Below are 21792 nucleotides of genomic sequence, written 5' to 3' on the forward strand. Positions count from 1 at the left end.
TGAACAACACTGCTTTCTCTAACCTGGTGTCAAAACTGGTCTATGTAGAAAGACAATAATAGCGTCTTTATACGGCAAACAATGCCATCTGGAATATTAAACTATATAATTTACATTAAAAATGCCTGTTACCTGACCCTGAAATTTGGAGCCAACTACATGGTGCCTTCTCAGGTTGGTGAGCAGGAGCAGCATGTTTTGTAAGATAATCTGTATATAACTGGATTTTATATTTACAGATCAGTTTTACTCTGAGAGGGGTCTGTAAAAATGACATTGTGAGGATTCATTGTTTATCATCGCACAGTGATCCACATCAAACTGGCTCAGTTGGCAAGTAATGAGATGGGATTTTTCTAGCTGCTAATGCTGAAAGTTCAGCCGGGGGGCTGCAAATACCTTCTCGTGTATCATCACAGGTGGCAAATATTCTGCAGGCCAAAATCATGGCCTCAGTGACATCTGTGTAACCTCATTGTCTCCAAATGATGTACTGAACTGCACAGGCATAACTAAGGGTCTAATCTGGCCTGCCTTCCCAGATCTTTATTTCTAGTGGTGGTGGTGATGATGCATAAAATACAAGGAATCCAACTTGGCTTTCAGAGGCCTTGTTGAGTCTGCAGTTACCAAAATCAACTGTTTACATATAAACAGACCACATTTAATTTGGAAGCCAATGATGCGTGACACACCTGGAACTCCATGATGCCAGTTTTACAAAGTCACTTTTCAGAAAAGAGCTTCATTTTATGAATAAATACATTGAAGGCCACATCCTGTGTTCTGTGGAATCAGTGGATTTCTTGAGTAGGTAAGGAATATAGGGGTGGGCCCTTATTAATTATCCTTGAACTAATCAATGGTTATCAAAATGGAAGTAAAAATATCTTCAAAAAGCTACTCCTTAACAAGAATAAGAAAGCACCGTTGGCTAAAATCCATTTATAACCCAAAGAAGAAGTCATATATCATACAGTTTAAACTTAAATTGTGGTTCACTTCATTTTTAGTAAGAATTTTAAGATAATAATTTGATAACAAGGATCCAATTATTACAGTGGAACCTTATTTCCCAAGTCCTGTGGTTACATGGTTCAGGCTGGAGACCAGTTAAGAGACAAGAGATATACAGGAAATAAAGCATTCCTAATGCACATAACTAAGATGGGGCATATTTCAGGGGTACAAATATCAACAGTTGGCTATATCCATACAGAAACAAAAATAAGGTTAAATCTCTGTCTCTATAGACCATGCTGCCTCAAATTTAACCTAGTTTATATATTCTCATGCACATATTCAACAAGATACTGCAACAAAAGAATCTTTATTTAAAATTGTCTGATAAATGATTTTAAAGAAGACAAAACTGGCTAGAAATAGTTTAGGTACTTCAAATAACTGGTATTCTTTTAAAACTCATGCTACTGCCAAACCTGGAATTATGTATTGTAATTCCTAGAAGTAATGCCCCTGGAAACCAAACCAATGGGAATGACATTACAACACGAGTCAGAGCTGATTGGTCTGCAGTGTGATGTCAGTATCAGAAGTAACTCCCTGAACAGAAAGAAAAGGTAGATCCAGGAATGATGGGAAAACTTGGTGGCCTCTGGTCTCGGTGGACATTAACTATTTTGGCATACCAGTGGGTATCTTGGTGAGTTTAGTACTTTGATATTGTACTGAACTCTCTCTAGTAACAATTTATTTCACATCTGCTTTTTATGTTTAATAAAAAATTATAAATAAATAAAAATTTTAAAAAAGAAAGCGCACATAGGACTTATATAAAGTTTTGGATTTACAACCCTTGAAGCTGGCCCCATTTATCCCCAGAAAAGGTCCCGCATGGGCTATGGCACTCTATATTTCCCTCCCGTAGCCTTGCCAAGCTGCGCAAGCCACAGGTTGGGGACACCGCTTGTTGGACTGAAGTTATTCAATTTCCACGGCCCATTCAATCCTTGTCTGCCAACTAGTTCTGTTGCTGTGTTGGCACCTAAGTTAACAGAATTCCTCTCTCCTCATTATATCTTTTAGCAAAAAATTGGTCACATAACATAGCTTTTTAAAATGAACAGGCCACCTTAATTAACTAGGATACTTGAGAGCTTAATTTATTATACATTGTTTTAAGACTCTTCCTTCACAAATGAAGTCATTTTACCTAAATACATTTTCAACATATGGTACAGAATATATAATGGTTTATTGTATCTGATGATAACAAATGCTTTCTACCTAGAAATTCAACAAGAATAAAGTACTACTTTGTTTCGAGTTTCACAGGGTATATAGTATCCATGGAATATGATTGCTCAGCAGTTTTCTTCATTGCAAAAGTGTGTTAAAAGACCTCTTAAATGTCCCATTCCATGAAAAGAACCATTAGACAGCAATAATCAGAGCTGTGAGAGTTCACAGGCTTTTTCTAAGTGAGTCAAAGAGAGGTTTGTTCACTAGAGTTTCTGTCTCTGGTGAGCAGCTCACTGCAACTCCATTAATAACTTGCATTACTTTATTTGCATGCTTTAGCTGTCTTGAAGATCTTAAATTGTTATCTTCTGCAATCCAGGTGCATGCCATATGGTGTTTGTGCAACTAAAAGTGAAGGGGTCTATTCTCGTCTCGATGTGTGGGGAATCCCTGAACACCAAGAGAAGAACATATCCTTAAGGGTTAAAGGAGGGAACACATTTTTACTTGATTACAGGGCTTAAGGACGTGACTTATATTTCCTATAAAGAATGCAAAGCGCACAAGCTGTATGGGTTTTTTGGATCCTTGGAATGGCTAGTGTTGAAGCTTCGCGGTCCCACAGAACCGTACATTTATCCCTGGCAAGCTAGTTTCAAGTAATGCAAAGGTAATATTTTGTTTGCCAAAATGGAAGGCTTCATAAATATTTTGCAAATCTCCTTTCCCTTCATTCATGGAATCTACATGCTTTTCTAGTGTTGGTCAAATTATATTGGTGGAGAGAATTGCTAGGTCTGCAATCCACAACAATGGCTGGTTAGAATCGCTAGGACTGCAATCCACAACATACACAAGCTTATACTATTTTACACACTTTATATTACTTTAGTAGCAAGTATGTTAAAGAAAGTAGCTTGATTTGCGAGATGGCACCGTGTTTTTTCAAAATGGTATAATGTATAGATACGAATCTTCCTCTCTAGTGCCTTGGTACAGCACATACAAGCAGATTTATGACAGAGCATTACATTCATTGCACTTTCTCAAAGGGGTAATAGCAAATGAAGTGCTATTTGCATACCCACTTTAATCTTTTCCTAAATAATCATCCAAATAGCGAAAGGCATAAGCAGTCTCAAAGGGCTAACTAAACAACCAGTGTTTTCATTAACATTGGAGCTGAAAAGTGGTGAAAAGGAGATTCTCACCCTGTCTCATGAGGATGGGCTTTTTACAAATTTGTGGGGCTATCTATGGAAAAAATAAATCCCGGGTCTCTTTAGCAACCAATGTCTGTTTAATATCAACCCTGAGAAAGCAATTTCCAGCTAGCAAATTAAATCTGTTTTGCAATCTATAGTTGCCATTTAAGACAGCAGAACGAGTCTGCATCACTATCATTTGTCCTATGAAAACTTTTATCTTCCAACAAATTTATGACAGTATCATTTTCTGTATCCAGCTCAGAGGCTAGATGGCTACAAATATAAATGTTCAGATTTTGAGCTCTTATGATTCAGTGTAACTGAAATTGCACCAGATTAAGCCGCTTTCCATATAAACCACCAATAAACACAGGCTCTAACAGTACAGGATTTACAAAGAGGAAGGAATCAAATAAGACTATGCAAAATGGACACTACACAACAACTTTCTGGCTTTGTCCTAGGCAGACATTTGTTGGAAAACAGACAGAGCAATCTTGCAGAAGCATATCACTTACAAAGCTAACTTACCTTGCGTTAATGAGGTACTGTGCTAAACTGATGTTTGCCGGGGAGCCTGTGATTGTAACTTGTCGTTCTGCCGAGCCTTCTGTGGCATTAGCAATCTTGATCTGCGCTCCTGACATCTGCCTGATTTCATTTATCTTACTGCCTTGTCTGCCAATAATGCAGCCTATTAACTGGAGTGGGACAAAGACTGAAATTAGTGCCACAGACACAAGCAAAAACCATTTAACTGCAAACTGTCGTATTGATCAAAACGTGGTTACTAAGGTCTCTCGATATCAAAACAAAAGATTTTTGCTGTGCTGTTTGGAATGAATAGCTAGCAGGGTCTATGGGCTCAATGGTCAAGCTCCTATAGTTAAAGCCTTGTCATTTTGTAGGTGGTTATGTATTAACTCAGTATCACAGGCAATTTAGCCATCCAATACGTCAGAGAATACTGGCATAGTGCAGTGCTACAGAATACAACGTAGAGCCCAGTTTGAATTGTCAGTGAAAATATCAAGAGCTGCAACATAACTGACTAATCAGACAGACTGAAAGCTCTATTGATGGGTCTCTGCATCAGTCTGAAGAAGAGCTCTGTGTAGTTTGAAAGCTTGTCTCATTCACTAACAGAACCTCACTCACTTGGGCTTTCAAGCTTGCTTGACAGTCCTAAATGTTATCGACCAAATTCTGCCCACCTTTACACAGGTTTCTCTCCATTAAAGACAACGGGACTTTCAACCATGTAGCTGGGTGCAGAACTGGGCCTACGGCAAGATGACACTTCCTTCACAACTTGATCCTTTTTATTTTCAAAATGTAAGTCAGGATTCCGCATGTGTTCCTATGTCCCATTTTATCCTTCAGTAACATTGTACTGGGTCTATTACAGGAGTGGGCGGGTGAGGGTCTGTGGCCTGCAACGTGCCGGAGGTCAGACTTAATGCTCACAACGGTCCCTTCTTAGCCTTAAAGTCAACTGGCAAAATACACTGCATATTGTTTCAAAGGCTGCTTGAAAGTTCTTGGTGGGCTACAATCTTTTTGCATTTGTATGCAAAAATTTTAAAAGTGTTTAATGCAAATCAGTGGCCAATGCTGCTGCATTTGGGGAATGTGCGAGAGCGATGGTTGCCAGGGCATGGCCCCACCTCATTTCCTATGGTGGTGAGCAGACAGGCGAAACAAGGTAGGAAAACAGAAGTGTGCACCAAGCTGGAAGCCAAGATGGAGATGGTTAACTCGGTTTCCTTTGGTTTTATCACTGATGGGGAACAGGGATCTGAGCCTTTGCCACATGTTATTAAATGCAAGATTGATGGCCGATGAACTTAGCACCATCCATGAGCTGATGGAAGATGAAGCCCAGGACTTTGGATGACAGTACAGGACTATTGTTGGCAGAGATGGTTCCTACTGAGTGAAAGGGGAATGAGCAAGGAAGTACTTTTTTTTTTTTTGGCCGCTGAACTAAAAATATTAGGACTAGTATTATTTATTTGTATTACGGCAGGGTCTAGGAACCCCAAGCCAGGGTTAGGGCCCCATAGTGCTAGGCACTGAGCAGATAAATCACAAAGAATACCATCCCTGCCCCAGAGAGTTCGCAGTCTAGATGGCCAGACAGGCCACAATAGAAGGACAAAACAGATCAAGAGGGTTGGGAGGAGTGGGAGGATGAGGCACATAAATATAGGAGATTTCCTGTTCCATAGTCTGAGGGACTGTTTCCACTTTGTGTGTTAATTTTAGGAATTTTTCCTTTTGTAAGGAAGGATCAGTGAGAAAGTTGTGGTGAGGCAACTCTGGCTGCCCCTTGAGTCCTCAGATTTCCTTAACCCTGGTCAGCCAAGTTGTAGGCCTGAGCATGGTACTGGCTGCTGTAAAGTACCACGGAGATAAAAAGATTTTTAAATCTGTTCGCAGTAGTCAAAACACAATACAAATGTGTGTAAAAACTCTGATTTTTGTTAACATTTAGAAAAAATGCCAACCAGCTCTAGTCAGCAGGGTTTTTTAAAGTGTCTGTGGCCTGGCAAAGCAGTGGAGTTGTTCTGGAGTGTTCTAAGATGACTCAGATGGTAGCTGCCATGAGGGGGTTTCATGCAAAGTACCATCAGGTCTGTTGTATCACCTCTCTTATTCAATTCATGAGACAACTTGGAAGGGGACACCAAAGACACCCAACTGTATGCTGCTGTCATGCCTGACCCAGCTGTTAGAGTGGAACCAATAGCCTAGTGCCTAAATGAGTACGGGATTTGAATGATTGTGACTCAGTCCAGATAAACTGGAGATAATGTTGGTGGAAGCATCCAGAAGTGCTGGTGGCACTTTAATCAAGACCATGACTGAGAGAGTGTGATCACCATTTGTGACCCAGATGAACAACTTAAGAGCATTGCTAGATTCTGGGCTGCTCCTGGATGCCCAAGAAGTGGTGGTGGCCAAGAACACTTTTTAATTTGTGCTTGGCAAGGAGAGGGTCACCTGTTAATTCCTGAGTGGAGCTTTCCACACTTACCCTCTCTCACCTTAACCCGCCTAGCTGTAATACACTCTGCATGGAGCCACATCACCGAGACCAATCAAACACTAAAGCTAGTTCAGAATATCGTTGTCCCCTGGGTGCACATTATACTGGGGCTATGGAATTGATCTATCTTAGGTATTTATATGGTGCGTATTACCATAGCATTGGAGTATATGATCTGCATGGACTGCCAATACATTTCCAGGAATTCTAGGGGATGGTTTTAATCTATGCAGTTTAAATGTTTTGGGATCAGGTGATCTGGGAGACTGCCTCTCCTCCTCAAGTCATTTTGATGGCGTAATACTGGTGTAAAACCGGCATGATGCAATGGTGAGCCAGGCCCTTTGCATTTTGTCTGCCTCACTCTGAGATAGTCATATGAAATTATAGCCAAACTGATGCTCTTTTTTTAAGACAAATCTTTCTAATGCTACTGACTGGCCCACTCAGGAGAAGCCATCTCTCATTTGTAGATGGTTGCAAAGCAGAATTTGACAGATTCTGTGATACTTAGTCCTACTGGGTCCCTTGCAACAGAGGTGGGTCCATCGAACACTGAAAGCGACAGCACTGTATGAAGTGTTATATGTCCTACAATTACAGGTTTGCTGCTTCTGAAAACTCTCGGCAGATACAATTAGAGGATGAGCAGTACAGAAGTCTAACATTTTTCTTTAGCAGGACCACTGGAACTGCTTTGAGACTGATGATCATGAGGTCTTCCAGTGTATCATGGGCCTGATTTACAATAGTATAACGCAGGCATGACTCCACCAAAAACCACGTAGTTATACTGGTGTAAATCAGAGGAGAGTCATGCACTCATTAGTTCTTAATTGTCTGTCCAGGTCCATAGCAAAATTCCTATGACATCAATGGGAGCGGGATCGAGTCAGGACCATAAACTCCTCGAGGATGGGATTATGAAGACTGATTTTTAGCTCACACCAGTTTAACTCTATTGACTACAGTGGAATTACTCCTGATTTACACCATGTGAGTTCAGATTCAGGCCCTGTGCCTTTCTTTGTGTTTGTATAGTGCTGAGCACACGGGCAGTGCTTAATAACAAAGACAATCTATCACACATAAAGAGAGAGTATGTGAATTATACTTTAAACTATGGCCTTCAAGGGTGAGTTTTCTGCTTGTTTGGCTCTTTATGTCCCTCACTGCTGCATTCTCTCGGTATGGCACTGGGAACAGCCATACCTGTCTGTAGTTTATGACAAGCCCCCTACTGTAAAGCGTTGGCTTGTCATGCTGGCAAGTGGCTTGCAGGTTGTTGAATATTTCACTTCTAGATAAAACTGGATTCCATTTGTAATAGTGCTAGCAAAAGGTACTGAGTGGGCAGCGTCTGAGATTGAAGTTTTCCGCTTATCCCCAGTGCAGGTACTGCCAACGCAAGCTTCCCAATGCTGCCTCATCACTTTACCTCCACTGGCCTGGTGGGAGTAGCTTCAAGGGTGAAACAGGAGGGCAGGCATAGCCCACTGAATCCTTGGCCTCTCTCCTGAGACTGCCAACAAGAGTGGACACAAGACTGAGACTCATTTAATAATGACCACTCAACAACTGTCAGATGGGAACAACTGTCATTCCATACCAGTCTGACCCACTGACCAAAGGTGAAGAGACATCTCCCTTTACCAATACGCTGAACTACGTATTCCCTTCCTGTAAATTTAAAGGAAGTTTCAGTCCATGTAAGAATTGATTTATTGTGTATCCATGGAATTGTTTCTGTTACATGTTATACTGGATGTGTCTGACATTCCCAGGATACCACAGCTATCTGTGGCTCCCTGACATATTACCCTGATGTAAATCCAGGGTATAACTGACAGTAGAACTTGGTCTATGATGTTCTCTTCAAAGGAGACTCTCTAATTGTTTTTCATAAATACTTAAGTTTAATTTCTTCCTCATTATTTTCAATCTCTTTTATTCCTTCTGCTTCTTTCCTCTGTTGCATAAGTACGCTGCCTTTTTATACACCTCAGAGGGCTGCCATAGTGGGATTTATTTATGCATTTTTATTTAGAAAAGGGGCTACATGAGGGACAGTGTAGTCTAGTGGAAGTCACAATCTCCTGATATCTGATCACAGCTCTCTCCCTTATTGTAGGGCCTTGGACACGATGCTTGACTACTCTGTGCCTGTTAAAAAGCAGCGGTGATACTTAACATCTCTCCTCCCACCTCCCAAGGGTAATGCATAATCTGGCTCATAGTGATTTCACAGACTTCATAAACAGATATAAAGAAAATTGGTAGGACAAATTTTTCGACAATGACACTGTTATTGTCATTTCTGTGCAGACCTAAACTACCAATGAAAAATATAATGTGCACCAGCTTCATTGAAAGTACATAGCTTTATAGAGGACCCAGTTTTGCCCCATCCTCTTACTAAGGTTGAGATTAGCATCTTACTTCGGGGCACATTTTCAAATCTTTCCTCATACTGTATAGTGATTTGCTTCACAAGCGGTCCCATTGATTATCCACGGGGAATTAAAAACTGGGCTTCCCCTTGGTTAAAGGGGGACAGAATCAGGTCAAGAGGAAATACAAGATTATACCAAAAGACAAGCAGGTAAAATACTTATTTTTCAGAAATCACTTTACCCAAATAAAAATATCTGGTTAATTACATATTACCATATTGGGTGCTACTTTCTATCATATTTGTGGCTCTCAGTATCAAATTAAATTTAATTTAATTTACTGGGCCAGATCTTCAACTGCTGTAAACTGGCATACCTCCATTGACTTCAGTAGAACTATGCCAATTTTCACCAACCAAGGATACATTCCAATATTTTTAATGCGGATCATTAAACATTGGTGGCAGTAAATGAGTTCTTTCAAGCCATACTTTCACCTTTTAAGCCCGTTAATATAAGTAATGACACATGTTCAATTCAGGAAAGCACTTACACACGTTTAATTTTAAATTAAGATTAAAGTTGTGCCTAAGGGCCTTTGCTGAACAGAGCTTTCTTGAATAAGGATCATTCAGAGGATAGGGTGCAATTTTATTGCTGACATTCAGACAATAGATATATTAGAAAGCAACGCCTGGGCTCTTAGGTTGGACCTATTGTCTCCCTAAGGGATATATTTGTTGTGTTTAGGTACTCTGTTTACTTGTGCCCAGTTCTGCAGGAAATCAATTGGAGTTTTGCCTGAGTAAGATCTGCAGGATCTAACATTTTTTCCTAGCTCTTCAGCATTTCTCAGTCAAGGACAACAGCTATGCAATGGGAAGGTCATATTTACCTTTTATGGAGATGATGGGGATTTTGATTGTACAACACCCTTATAGTGCTTATGTGATGAGCTTCCAAATTAGTTATTTGAAAGGAAGGAGTCAATATTCCTCTAGAATACAGAAGGCTGGCCCATCAGCTTGTCATTTCCAATTCAGATGGATTTACAAGCCTATTTATATTTATAGAGAGCATTTATCAGATTTGTGGCATTTTATTTTCAAAGCATTCTGCTGTTTTTGGGGGGTTTTGCCTTCTGTTCATTGTTTTCTCTCTTTTTTTTTTTTAAAGGGGAAAGGTGATTTTTATCTCGCTGTCCAATATTGGCTTTGCAGTGTCAGGTGTTTTAAGACTGTGATCCACCTGTGCCAGCTCCATTGTACCCCACTTCCACCACCTTCTCCATCCTCCCACCTCGCTATCACCACTCCACCATTATATGCCAAGATGTACATCACAAGTTTTTGCTCTTCCAGCATAAGCCTGGAAAGCAGAAGAGGATCCCAGCAAGTGGATGGAAGACAGCCGGCTGAAACTACATGCAAACCAGACAGAGGTAATACAGGTGGGATGAAGGAAATATTTTGAAGAATAACCCATCTTCATAGCATCTCCTGCTATTTGGGGGCATCTGCCCTCAGATAATCAAGTCACACTGTAGCCTAGGAGTTCTTTTGGACTCTTCAGTATTTCTGGACACTAAAATAGCTATCACTGCCAATAAATGCTTTCTTTCATCTTTGACTGGAAGAAGGCTGTGTCCCTACTATTGGACAATGAGATGGTCAGAGTGCTCCATGCCTTTCTGACTTCCAGTTCGAATTAATGCAACTCTCTATATTTGGGAATGAGTGCACCAACTTTAGAATAGGTCCAGATCATCTCAAATGTATCAACCTGCTTCCTGAGCAGCACTGCCTGCCGACAGACCCATCACCTGGAGCTCTGCTCCCCATACTGCCTCCACGCAGAAGAACTGGTTAGTTTGAAGACAACAGTGCTCATCTTTAATCCCTCCTCAGGAGTACTAAAGAAGTGCCTCTTGGGTAGGGATCACAACTTTCCTCATGGACAATGAAGCTGTCAACCTCAAGGGTCAACTTGTGAGAGTGGAGGACACAGTTTTCTTGACAATTGATTCAGGCTGATTGAACTCCTTTTCTGGAGAGGGTGGGAATAACCAGATACCTCAACACCTTCAGATTGGCATAACTACCTGGATTGGGAGAGAGGAGACACGCACATACACACATTTAAATGGCCTCTGAGGGAGATGGGAGAAATATAGCCCACTTTATTAGTTCTTTTTCAGAAATGCCCAGAAACTATAGTGGTGGGCACCTACTAAAAACCTAGATGAACAGAACTTCTGAATTCACAGTCTGGATTGGGAGTTTGATTTTATGGAATGGTGCCATTTTTCTTTATTAATTAGTTGCAATTATCATTTGTAGAAAGCTGTGAGGTCTGAGCTATAGTAACCACTAATAACAGAGAAATGATTTTATAACTGCCTCACACAATTACTGAAGAAAGAATAACTAGGATTTACTATGACACAAACAAATATGAATTGCAAACAGGTATTAACTTATGCTTAAGCCTACAATTTTTTCATGGAGGTCACGGAAGTCATTGAATCAGAGACTTCCAGACTTTGCAGCTCCCCGTGGCTGTGGGTGCTGGGGCCCCCTTGGCGCTCCCAGCCACAATGGGTAGTGGGGTCCCCCCACAGCTCCAAGCTGCTGTGGGTGGCGGGGGCCACAGCTCCCAGCCACCATGAGTGGTGGAGACCCCAGAGCTCCTGGCTGCCATGGAGGGCAGGGGACCTGGGAGCTCCCGGCTACCGCGATTAGCGGGGGCCCCCTGCAGCTCTGAGCTGCTGCAGGTGGCGGGCCCCACCTCTGCAGCTCCCGGCTGACGCAGGCGGTGAGGACGCAGCGCCTGACTGCCTCGGGCAGCGGGGGTCCCCCACAGCTCTGAGCTGCCATGGGCGGTGGGGCCACAGCTCCTGGCCACCGTGAGGGACAGGGGACCCTGGAGTGCTGAGTCACTGTGTGACTGGGAGTCCTTCAAAGCGCTAGGCCACCATGGTTGGCGGGGTACCCTAGAGCTCCCAGCGGGGGACCCCGGAGCTCCGAGCTCCCACAGGCAGTGGGGGCCCCCAGAGCAGCCCCCACAGCTGCCTAACCTCTGCAGGCAGTGTGGGAACCCCGCAACTGAGCTCCCCATTTTGTCAGCGATAATTTTAGTAAAAGTCACGGATAGGTCACCAGCTTCTGTGAATTTTGCTTTATTGAATTGGTGAGGATCTGTCTGATCGAGGACTAAGTAACAACTCAGACTTAGCCTTCTGGGTTTATTTTTATTGAAATCATATCCTGTTCTTCTTTGGTAACTCAAGAGCAAGTATAAGTATAGTGGTCTCGATTCTCCTCTAATTTCCACTGGTATCTTACATCCACTTTGCAAAGAGGTCAATGACTTCTCCAGGTGCAAAGCAGTAGACAAAGTGGCCCATTAACATAAAAAGAATTATTCCTGGTTTGCACCAGTGCAAGGGGAGAATAACGCCCAGAGTAGGCTGCCCTCACTGATGTACACTCTGCCCTTCCAAGAGCTAACAGTTTACACAGACCTATTTTGCAATACTAGACAAAAGGCAGTGAAGGATAAAGGTGAAGCACTGAAAGTGAAGCAGAAAGCCAACTGGATGCATTGCTTACAAAACTATTTCAGAACGACCCAGGCGGCGGGTATGTAGGTTCTTACACCTTATCAAAAAATCAATTAATTTCCTTGGCTACTTGTCAAGATGACAAATATCAACCCTGATTTCCTGTTTGGAGCAATAATCAGTATTGCCAAGCAAGAGCAATAGCAGAAAGTATTGAAGTTGACACTTTATTTTTAGGGAGGACTCAGCTTTCTCCTTACTGTTACTAGTGCGGCCTCTCGAGGGATATACTGGTCACCAAATGTATGATGAACTCAGAATAAGTGACTTTTTGGGAGTAATTTAGACAATACCAACAAAAAATCAATTTTGATGGATGAGCTAAAAGCAGACAGACTTTAATTACTGAAGGCCAGATCATCACTTCTACTGAGGGGACCTACTGTGGGTGCAATTCCTTCTAGCCATAAGGAAGGGGGGTGAGGAATCAACCCACCTTGGGCCCATACAGTTGTTGCTCCATAGGGACAGTGGGGTGTTGGGGCAGGGCCAAGAAGGTTGGAGCCATTTAGAATTTTCATCATCCCTCTTAGTGGGAGAGACGGTGTGGGCAATATTGTGGGGAGGGGAGGAGCCTCTCGGTCTGGTAGATCCCCTGGAAGTTCCAGATGCAAATGGGCAGTAGTTGCTCTCCATGCACTGCCACTACCCTCCCCTCCTTCCCCCTACAGGAATTGTGCTGCCATTGGGTGACTCCCCCTCTGGCTGCTCAGCTGCAAACACAAATAGGACTTGGTGGGACTTAATGCTGTTTTAAGTAACATTCACTGCCTCCCGGATTATTGCATGCAACCTTAGGGTATGTCTGTGCTACAGTGGCATGACTAAGGGGTTGCAGCTACACCGCTGTAGGATAGATGCATCCTCATTGCCAGAAGGGTTTTTTCCATTGACGTAGATAGTTCTCTCTCTGAGAGGTGGTAGCCAGGTTGACAGAAAAATTCTTCCTTTGACTCAGAGGCACTACCCTGGGGGTCAGGAAGACCTGACTAAATCGCACAGGGTGTAGACCAGACTCTAGGATCTACCCAGGAAATGTTGCTATCGAGAGTTATCCTCTCTGCCCCCACCACCACTCTATTGCCTTCCCACCCCAAGTAAATTCCCCAGCCACTAGAGAGGATGAAGTCCTCAGATCAACACGAGGTGAGTCTCACCGGATTCTCAGCGCCCTTTGGCAAGTTCCTCTCCAAGAGAGGGTTGTTTGACTATTTATTACATTTTAAAAAAAATAAATCACCAACCCCAACAGTTCACAAACCAACCATCAGAATCCAGCTTAACTCAGGTTTTTGGTCTGTCTGGTTTGTGAACTCCCCCTGCCCACCCTCAATGTGTGTGTGACAATAACAGGTTGAAAACTGAACCGTAACCACGTACAGAGTGTGCACAAACCACATTCAGGGCATGGGCTCCCCAACTTCCATGCCCCATTGGCCAGAGCTCCCTGGCTCCCAATTCTCTCACTGACCCCCACCAGGCTCCTGCAGCCTCCTCCCTTCGCCCTCCACTCAAGAAGGCTCCCCCACTTCTCCTTAGTAGGGTCCTGAAGGGTCCCCATTCCCATAAACCACCCAGGCAGCCTCCCCCTGTCTCTAGCCTGCAGGGGAAGGCTTGGTAGTGAGGGAATGAAGCTGTGGCTAGCGAGCTCAGAATGGGTGCAGCTCCAGGCCTATCGAGGAAAAATTGGAGCCCTGGCACATCATGTTCACTGGGGTCCCTCCCATTTATTTACACAGACATTAGGCCACTCCCACCTTGAGCTTGGGGGCCCCCAAACAATTGTCCCTCCTTTCCATGAGCCCTAGGGTTTCTCTGGTCAGTTGTGCCTGCTCCAGGACTCTGCCCGCTGAAAACATACACTCTTCTGTACTGCAGTCAACTGCTCTGGCTGCCAGAAACACAAACAGCCTGTATTTTATCATGAGAATCCTCCCCAAAACTGTACCACTTCCCGGGCTGGCAGCACTACACACACACCTGCGCATATGCAGAGTACCGACTCCGTTTCGCACTTCTATTAATATACAGTTGAACTTAATGCTGGGAACCAACCCAAAATATTATTCCGTTTTCCTAGCTGTAGCCTTCCTACAGGCTATTTCTGTGCCTAACCCATTTTGTTCTCAGGGATCCCTTTTAAAAAGGTGGCAGTGAGACTGGGCTTGACTTAACTTACAATGGGCTTGATTTAAAACTCACATATGCTGGCTTGTTCTACTAGATCTTGAAAGATCTGCTGTTGCAGGAGGATTTTTCAAATAATGCAATGATGCACATTTGTGTGTCAGGGGTTAGTGCTGAGTCAGTGTGTTTTGCAGTTGTGAGGCTAGGAACAGAGTCTCTCTGTTGCAAAAGGGACACAGGGCCAAAGTCTGATCTTGCTTTCATCAGCAGCTCTCTAGAGAGACTCCACTGAAGTAAATGGAGTTATTCTGGATTTACAGTGCTATGAGCAAGAGCAGACTTTGGCAGTGAGCTTCCCCAAACCTGCGCTGCAAGGAGAAATATGGTGCTCTCATAAAATACTGAACAAACAATCAACTAGATGATAAAACATATTAGTAGGGTGTCCTCCTACTAATGCAAAGCTTGCCAGATCTCAGGTACTTGGGAAAGGAGACACCTTTTCTCTATTAACTCTGATTTGCTTTCTCTTCTTCTTTCTATAAATCACTGCCACTGAGATTAACAGGGGTTATATGATGTTATAAGTATCTGGTAAGTAATGTAATTGTTATTTGTGATCCCATTCATTCTTGAAAGCTTTTTTTACTAGAGGGGATATCTTCAATTTTCTGTGTCATTCATTTATAAAGAAAGTTGATCAGACCTAGAGCTGATGGCAAAGATTTGACAGTGGCAGGCAAAGAATCAGCTGGAAATGTTAAGTGGATGTCTAAAGTTCCAGCATCTTGTAGTGTGGGGGGGGACCATCGCAGGTGAGGGCTGGGTAGTCCAATCATATCCAGTTTGGAGTTCACAGAGTTGGAGTGTTGCTCCAGTTTTTAACCCCTCTTTTTAAAAGCAATGTTGTTTACGTTGCACTTTTATATAGTTTAAGTACATTTTGTGCTCATGAAAGATGCTGAATTGACAGCCTTGGAGACAAAGGTCCTCTGACCAGTCCAGAACAATATGGCACAAGCAAGTCACAGTGCAGTTTCCCCAAACTAGCTGGTCTATGTGTTCTCAATCCTAACCTGGAGGAACTTCCCCATAGAATATGGAGCTTGTTCATTTTCCTAGTCCATTCAGTTCTTGGTGTTTTTACTGGGACTGTTAATCTGGGTGCCACCTGTGATGCAAACACCCATTCCTTAGTTACTAACTCCACTTAGGGCACCAGCCATTCAATGATTGATAACTACGGCTCTCGATAAATCACAGTTAACTCATGCGATTAACTCAAAAAAATTAATCCCAATTTAAAAAAATTAATCGTGATTAATCGCACTGTTAAACAATAGAATACCAGTTCAAATTTATTAAATATTTTGGACGTTTTTTCTACATTTTCAAATATATTGATTTCAATTACAATACAGAATACAAAGTGTACAGTACTCACTTTATATTATTTTTATTACAAATATTTGCACTGTAAAAATGATAAACAGTATTTTTCAAGTCACTTTGGACAAGTACCATAGTGCAATCTCTTTATCATGAAAGTGCAACTTACAAATGTAGATTTTTTTTGTTATAAAACTAGACTCAAAAACAAAACAATGTAAAACTTTAGAGCCTACAAGTCCACTCAGTCCTGCTTCTTGTCCAGCCAATTGCTAAGAGAAATAGGAGATACTGCTGCCTGCTTCTTATTTACAATGTCACTTGAAAGTGAGAACAGCCATTTGCATGTCACTTTTGTAGCCGGCATTGCAAGGTATTTATGTGCCAGATATGCAAAACATTTGTATGCCCCTTCATGCTTTGGCCACAATTCCAGAGGACATGCTTCCATGCTGATGATGCTCATTAAAAAAATAATGTGTTAATTAAATTTGTGACTGAACTCCTTGGGGGAGAATTGTATGTCTCCTGCTCTGTGTTTTACCTGCATTCTGCCTTATATTGTTCTAGCAGTCTTGGATGATGACCCAGCATGTTGTTCATTTTAAGAACACTTTCATGCAGATTTGACAAAACATAAAGAAGGTACCAATGTGAGATTTCTAAAGACAGCTACAGCACTCAAGATTTAAGAATCTGAAGTGCCTTCCAAAATCTGATTGGGACGGGATGTGGAGCATCCTTTCAGAAGTCTTAAAAGAGCAACACTTCGATGCGGAAACTATAAAACACGAACCATCAAAAAAGAAAATCAGCCTTCTTCTGGTGGCATCTGACTCAGATGATGAAAATGAACATGCGTTGGTCTGCACTGCTTTGGATTGTTATCGAGCAGAATCCATCACCACCTTGGATGCATGTCCTCTGGAATTGTGGTTGAAGCATGAAAGGACATATGAATCGTTAGCGCATCTGTCATGTAAATATCTTGCAACGCCGGCTACAACAGTGCCATGCAAATGCCTGTTCTCACTTTCAGGTGACATTGTAAACAAGAAGTGGGCAGCATTATCTCCTGTAAATGTAAACAAACTTGTTTGTCTGAATGATTGGCTGAACAAGAAATAGGACTGAGTGGACTTGTAGGTTCTAAAGTTTTACATTGTTTTATTTTTGAATGCAGTTTTTTTTGTACATAATTCTACATTTGTAAGTCCAACTTTCATGACAATGAGATTGCACTACAGTACTTGTATTAAGTGAATTGAAAAATGCTATTTATTTTATTTTTACAGTGCAAATATTTATTATAAAAATAAATATGAAGTGAGCACTGTACACTTTGTATTCAGTGTTGTAACTGAAATCAATATATTTGAAAATGTGGAAAACATCAAAAATATTTATATATAATATAATTATTGTTTAACAGCATGATTAATCGTGATTATTTTTTCAAAACACACGATTAATCACAATTAATTTTTTTAATCGCTTGACAGCCCTATTGATAACACTTTCAGTAACAACCAACCTGGCCTTACTGGACCAGGTGACCACAGGTGAAATGCTCTGTATCTCAGTCCTTGTCATTCAACTGAGCCATCCAGTCTCACCTTGTCTTCTTTTTTATACCACTATTCTACTAACTCTTCCTAGATGTAGTAATTCCTTAAGTAGAGAAAACTCATTTGAGTACTGACACGAACGTAAATCGTAATCCCCCCCACTTTGCCCTGCACTCTGATACTCAGTAACACAGTTCTGATAGCATAGTCTAAATGACATAGCTTTATCTTAGTAACAAATTGATGAATTGACACAAAATGAAATATTCCACCTACAGCAGCCCGAGAGAGAGAGTGACTATTGGTCCACTTACATCATTTGGAATAGTAAGCTCATGGGAACTGGTTGGAGTAGTGGCATCCAATCCTATATTGAGGGGACAGAGGGGAACACATTATGCCAATCGTTTTGAAAAAAAAGAGAAGACACAACAAATGATATTTAAAAGAAGGAAAATGTGGGGAAAAAAAGATAAAAGAGTAGCAATGAAAAATACAGAACTGCTAGCAAAAGAGAAAAGAAAGCAAGAGATGCAAAAATTAAGAGCGTTGGACTGACTTTAATTTATTCTTATTTTAATTAACCTTTAACCCACCAAAATAACAAATGTCACAGCAGAGTCTACAATGCTATAAAAAGTTTTTAGAAAGTGGATAGTTCCACTTATAAATAACTATGAAATTTGTTCTATATACATTAATTGTCAAAAATGAATGGATGTCTGAATTTTGATCTATCTACCAGGACCACTGAATTACACAAAATAAAAAGTGGAAATCTAAGGTAAACAAAAAGTAAAATGTGAAAAGAAAACTGATAAAATAAAGGAAGATGGGGAAAATAAACTAGGTTAACTTAAATTGTACATGGGATTAGTGATGTTGCAGAAATGTTGGAAAGAACTTTTTTTTTTTAAGGGAAATGTACAAAATACTGTAAGTTGCATACATTTGTTTTTAAATTGGGTGGACAAAAGGAAAATGCTTAGGAGAAATGCAATTAGTGCTCTAACACTCAGTATAGTTATGGAAACATACAAATCACAAACATAACAAGGAAAAGATTAAGGAGCACCATGTTAATGACAAGTAGAAAAACAAGGAAAATATAAAGCCAGGAAAGGTAATTTAATATTATTTGCTGATATTTTATCAGATACACCATGTAGAAGCAAATTATATCGTGTGTGTCATTTTTCTTTCTTCCCTTTCCAATTTTTCTGGGTATAAAGATATATTTTAAAATGTATTTTTTCCACAACTAGCAAAGATGGAAAAGGAATAATTTTATTCAGAATACCTTATCTAAATGTTCTTTATATTTACATTAATTTGTTTACATATTGTGTATGTTTATTTTACACTTTGTGTATATTTGCTGAATATTGTAGTCCAAAAATCATATAAACAATTAAAATAATGAAATGATTCAGTCTCTCACAAAATTTGATGTATTTGATAAAAATGTTATTACTTGCCCTATAAAATATGTACCAGTGTATATTTATTCATGTCTTGGGAAGATCTTGAATTCCAAGCCCAATATTTACTGAAACAAGAAAGTTTATCTAATTTCAATCCTCTTTTCCAAACAAACAAATATACCTGGCAGGCCTTAACAATTATGACCTTAATTGAGCAAAATTCCATTGCCTTCATTGGGAGTTTTGCACAATTAAGGACAGCAGAATTTGTTCCAATGACAACAAGCATAATGGAAGTGAAAAGGAATTTTAGTGTACAAGGGATGCTTGTTTAGGCCCTCAATTGTATGTTCTAAAATTTTTAATTAATCTGTAATTATGTTGTAAATACATTTTCCATTCTTTGATTTTAATTTCTCTTTGGATTTTTTCATTGCACAATACAAAAACAGAGGTCCAACAAAATTAATTTTATCAAGTACTTTAGGTAATACTAACTGGTACATACTATGTGGTGCATAATAACTTTGCATAGGACTAACTCAAAGAAACTCAGGCTCTTTAGCTGATGGCACAAATTAAGTAGATTGTATTAAAATAAATGGAACAAACAAAGCACAAGAATTTAGTAATGACAAAAACAAACTAACAGAGCCACAGGGAAAAAGAACAAAGATTAAGGTGTGAAAACAAAAGGATCATCGGTCATTGCCCACATTTAGTATTAAAATGATGTAATGACCATGGAAAACAAAGCTGTTAAGAAGAAGGACATCCCCAGGGGGTCATGGGTACGTACCAGGGAAACCAGGGGTGGTCTGCCCAAGGGGAGTAAAGGGGGGATGCTGCATAGCCAACTGGTGAAGCTTGGTCAACTGCAGGGCAGGATGGGAAATTAGAACTAACCAATCAAATGGAATTATTTCAGAGTAGAGAAAACCATCTTACATGTTTTAAAACTGGATTAATTAAAATTAAAATAAAGGTTTAATCATTCATTCTATTCTACTGTATAGAAAAACTGGTTAAAATGACGTCTCTATTGTTATTACATGTAATGGCTATTGTTAATATTAACTACTTTTCTGTAGAATTACATATTAAAAACTCAAGTACATAGCATGCATAAAAGACAAAAAACTGTCATTTGTATCTGGGGCATTGTACTTTCTAGCAATTATTACAGAAGTTATCCACTAATGCTAACACTTGGCTATATGGTACACTGTTAAGTACAGGCATCTACAGGCATGTCTGAATTTTAACTGTAGAAAGTAAATGCTGCCCAGAACAAATAAGAGAGAGAGAGAGAAAGTAGAAGGGAGTAATTTACATGCGCTGGACTCACGTCTGGATGAGGGATGGCATACTGCCCCTGAATTGTAAACGCCTGAAAATGACAAGCAAAATTAAAGATACGTATCAGTCAAATTAGACAATAAGTACTCCACGTTCATCAGGCTAGAGAGAACCTTGTGCTATTTTCCAGATCTAATGCAAATCACATTTCGTTACATGCGAAGAGAAGCTTAGTTTTCTTGTGCTGCTTTGACAGCCACACAGTACAGGAAGGGCTCTGTTGTGCCTTTCCGGCACAGCCCAACGGGCGAGGTGCTGTGAGGGGCACTGCGACAGTGGGTGCTCCAGGAACAGTGGGTGCTCCAGGGGCAGCAAGCACTTTCCACCACATGGGTCTAACGCCATGGGTCTGTGTGGAAGAGGAGTGGGGCCAGAACTGGCTGCTGGACTCGCTTGGAGATGTCTTTGTGCTTATCTTCAGGTGGCCCTACAAGACCATGTTTTTTTTCAGCCTCCTCCATCCCTGAGGTAACTGATTCCTGTCCATCTTTCTCACACCACTCCGCACAAGGCTGGCGTAAGGGTTTTGAAACAATTCGTGGGGACAGACAGCAAAATTAATTTTCTTCTTGTACACAAAGATCCAGATTCTCAGCTGAAACCCAGCCCTTTGCCCCGCTCAAGCAGTGCAAATGGCCAGCATGGAATTCTGCTGGTACTGGATGGAGGAAGCTCCTGTGCCAGCCATAAGGGGCATGTCAGGGAAGGGAGGAGATACATGATGCCATGGCTATCCTCTCCTGGTGTATGCCAGTGGCGGTAATTAGAATAGCCCCTTCTCTCTCTCACTGCCTCTATTAAATTCTACAGGATGGTTTAAAAAAAACCAACCTATACAGAAAGTTGTAATTGTCTATTACATTCTGCATGACTTTTCCAAAAGGGAGAGCCCATCAAAACATTTTAATGTGTTTGTGCTTAGGCAGGAGGGAAAACAGAAGGACAGATTATAATGTATAACTATTTGTACAAACAGAATCATAAATAGGAAGAGAGCTGATTAGCTTAGGTTGCAAAATGCTTATTTGACAAAAAGGTCTCTGAGAAAGAAATGAATTTTCTGAAAATTATAGAACAATTCATTTAACGGAGTTTAATTAAACGTTCCAGCTGCTTATTAGAAATTTGTACACAAGCACTTCTCTCCTTGAGCAGAAACATTTCCTTTATTTTAAAGTTACTTATGAAGTGGGGCCGCAATCCTACAAATACTTATGCCTGTGAGTATCTTTATGCACACGAGTGCTATTGAATACAATGGGACTAGTCATGTGCATAGTCAGTCATGTGGAGGTTTGTAACACTTTGATCAATTGTAAATTAAGGCCCTGAGCCAGAAAAACACAAAAGCACATGCTTATGTTCCACCAAGAGCAGTGTCATTTAAGGACATGCTTAAAGCTCAGCATATGTTTAAATGCTTTGCTGAACAGGGATAGACATAAGCA

At 40.9% G+C, this 21792-nt stretch overlaps 1 protein-coding gene across 1 annotated transcript in view; it reads right to left on the bottom strand.

The window, feature by feature from the left end:
* LOC144260546 (poly(rC)-binding protein 3-like) overlaps positions 1–21792 on the bottom strand; it is a 66741-nt gene that overhangs the window by 2973 nt on the left and 41976 nt on the right. The window contains exons 8-11 of the mRNA XM_077809199.1: positions 20319–20375; positions 19785–19860; positions 17876–17928; positions 3942–4111 (exon numbers count right to left, since the gene is read on the bottom strand). Coding sequence (XP_077665325.1) covers positions 3942–4111; positions 17876–17928; positions 19785–19860; positions 20319–20375 — 356 coding nt within the window. The remainder of the gene's footprint in view (positions 1–3941; positions 4112–17875; positions 17929–19784; positions 19861–20318; positions 20376–21792) is intronic.

Source organism: Eretmochelys imbricata, chromosome 2 (assembly GCF_965152235.1).
Source record: "Eretmochelys imbricata isolate rEreImb1 chromosome 2, rEreImb1.hap1, whole genome shotgun sequence".
NCBI classification, from domain to species: Eukaryota; Metazoa; Chordata; order Testudines; family Cheloniidae; genus Eretmochelys; species Eretmochelys imbricata.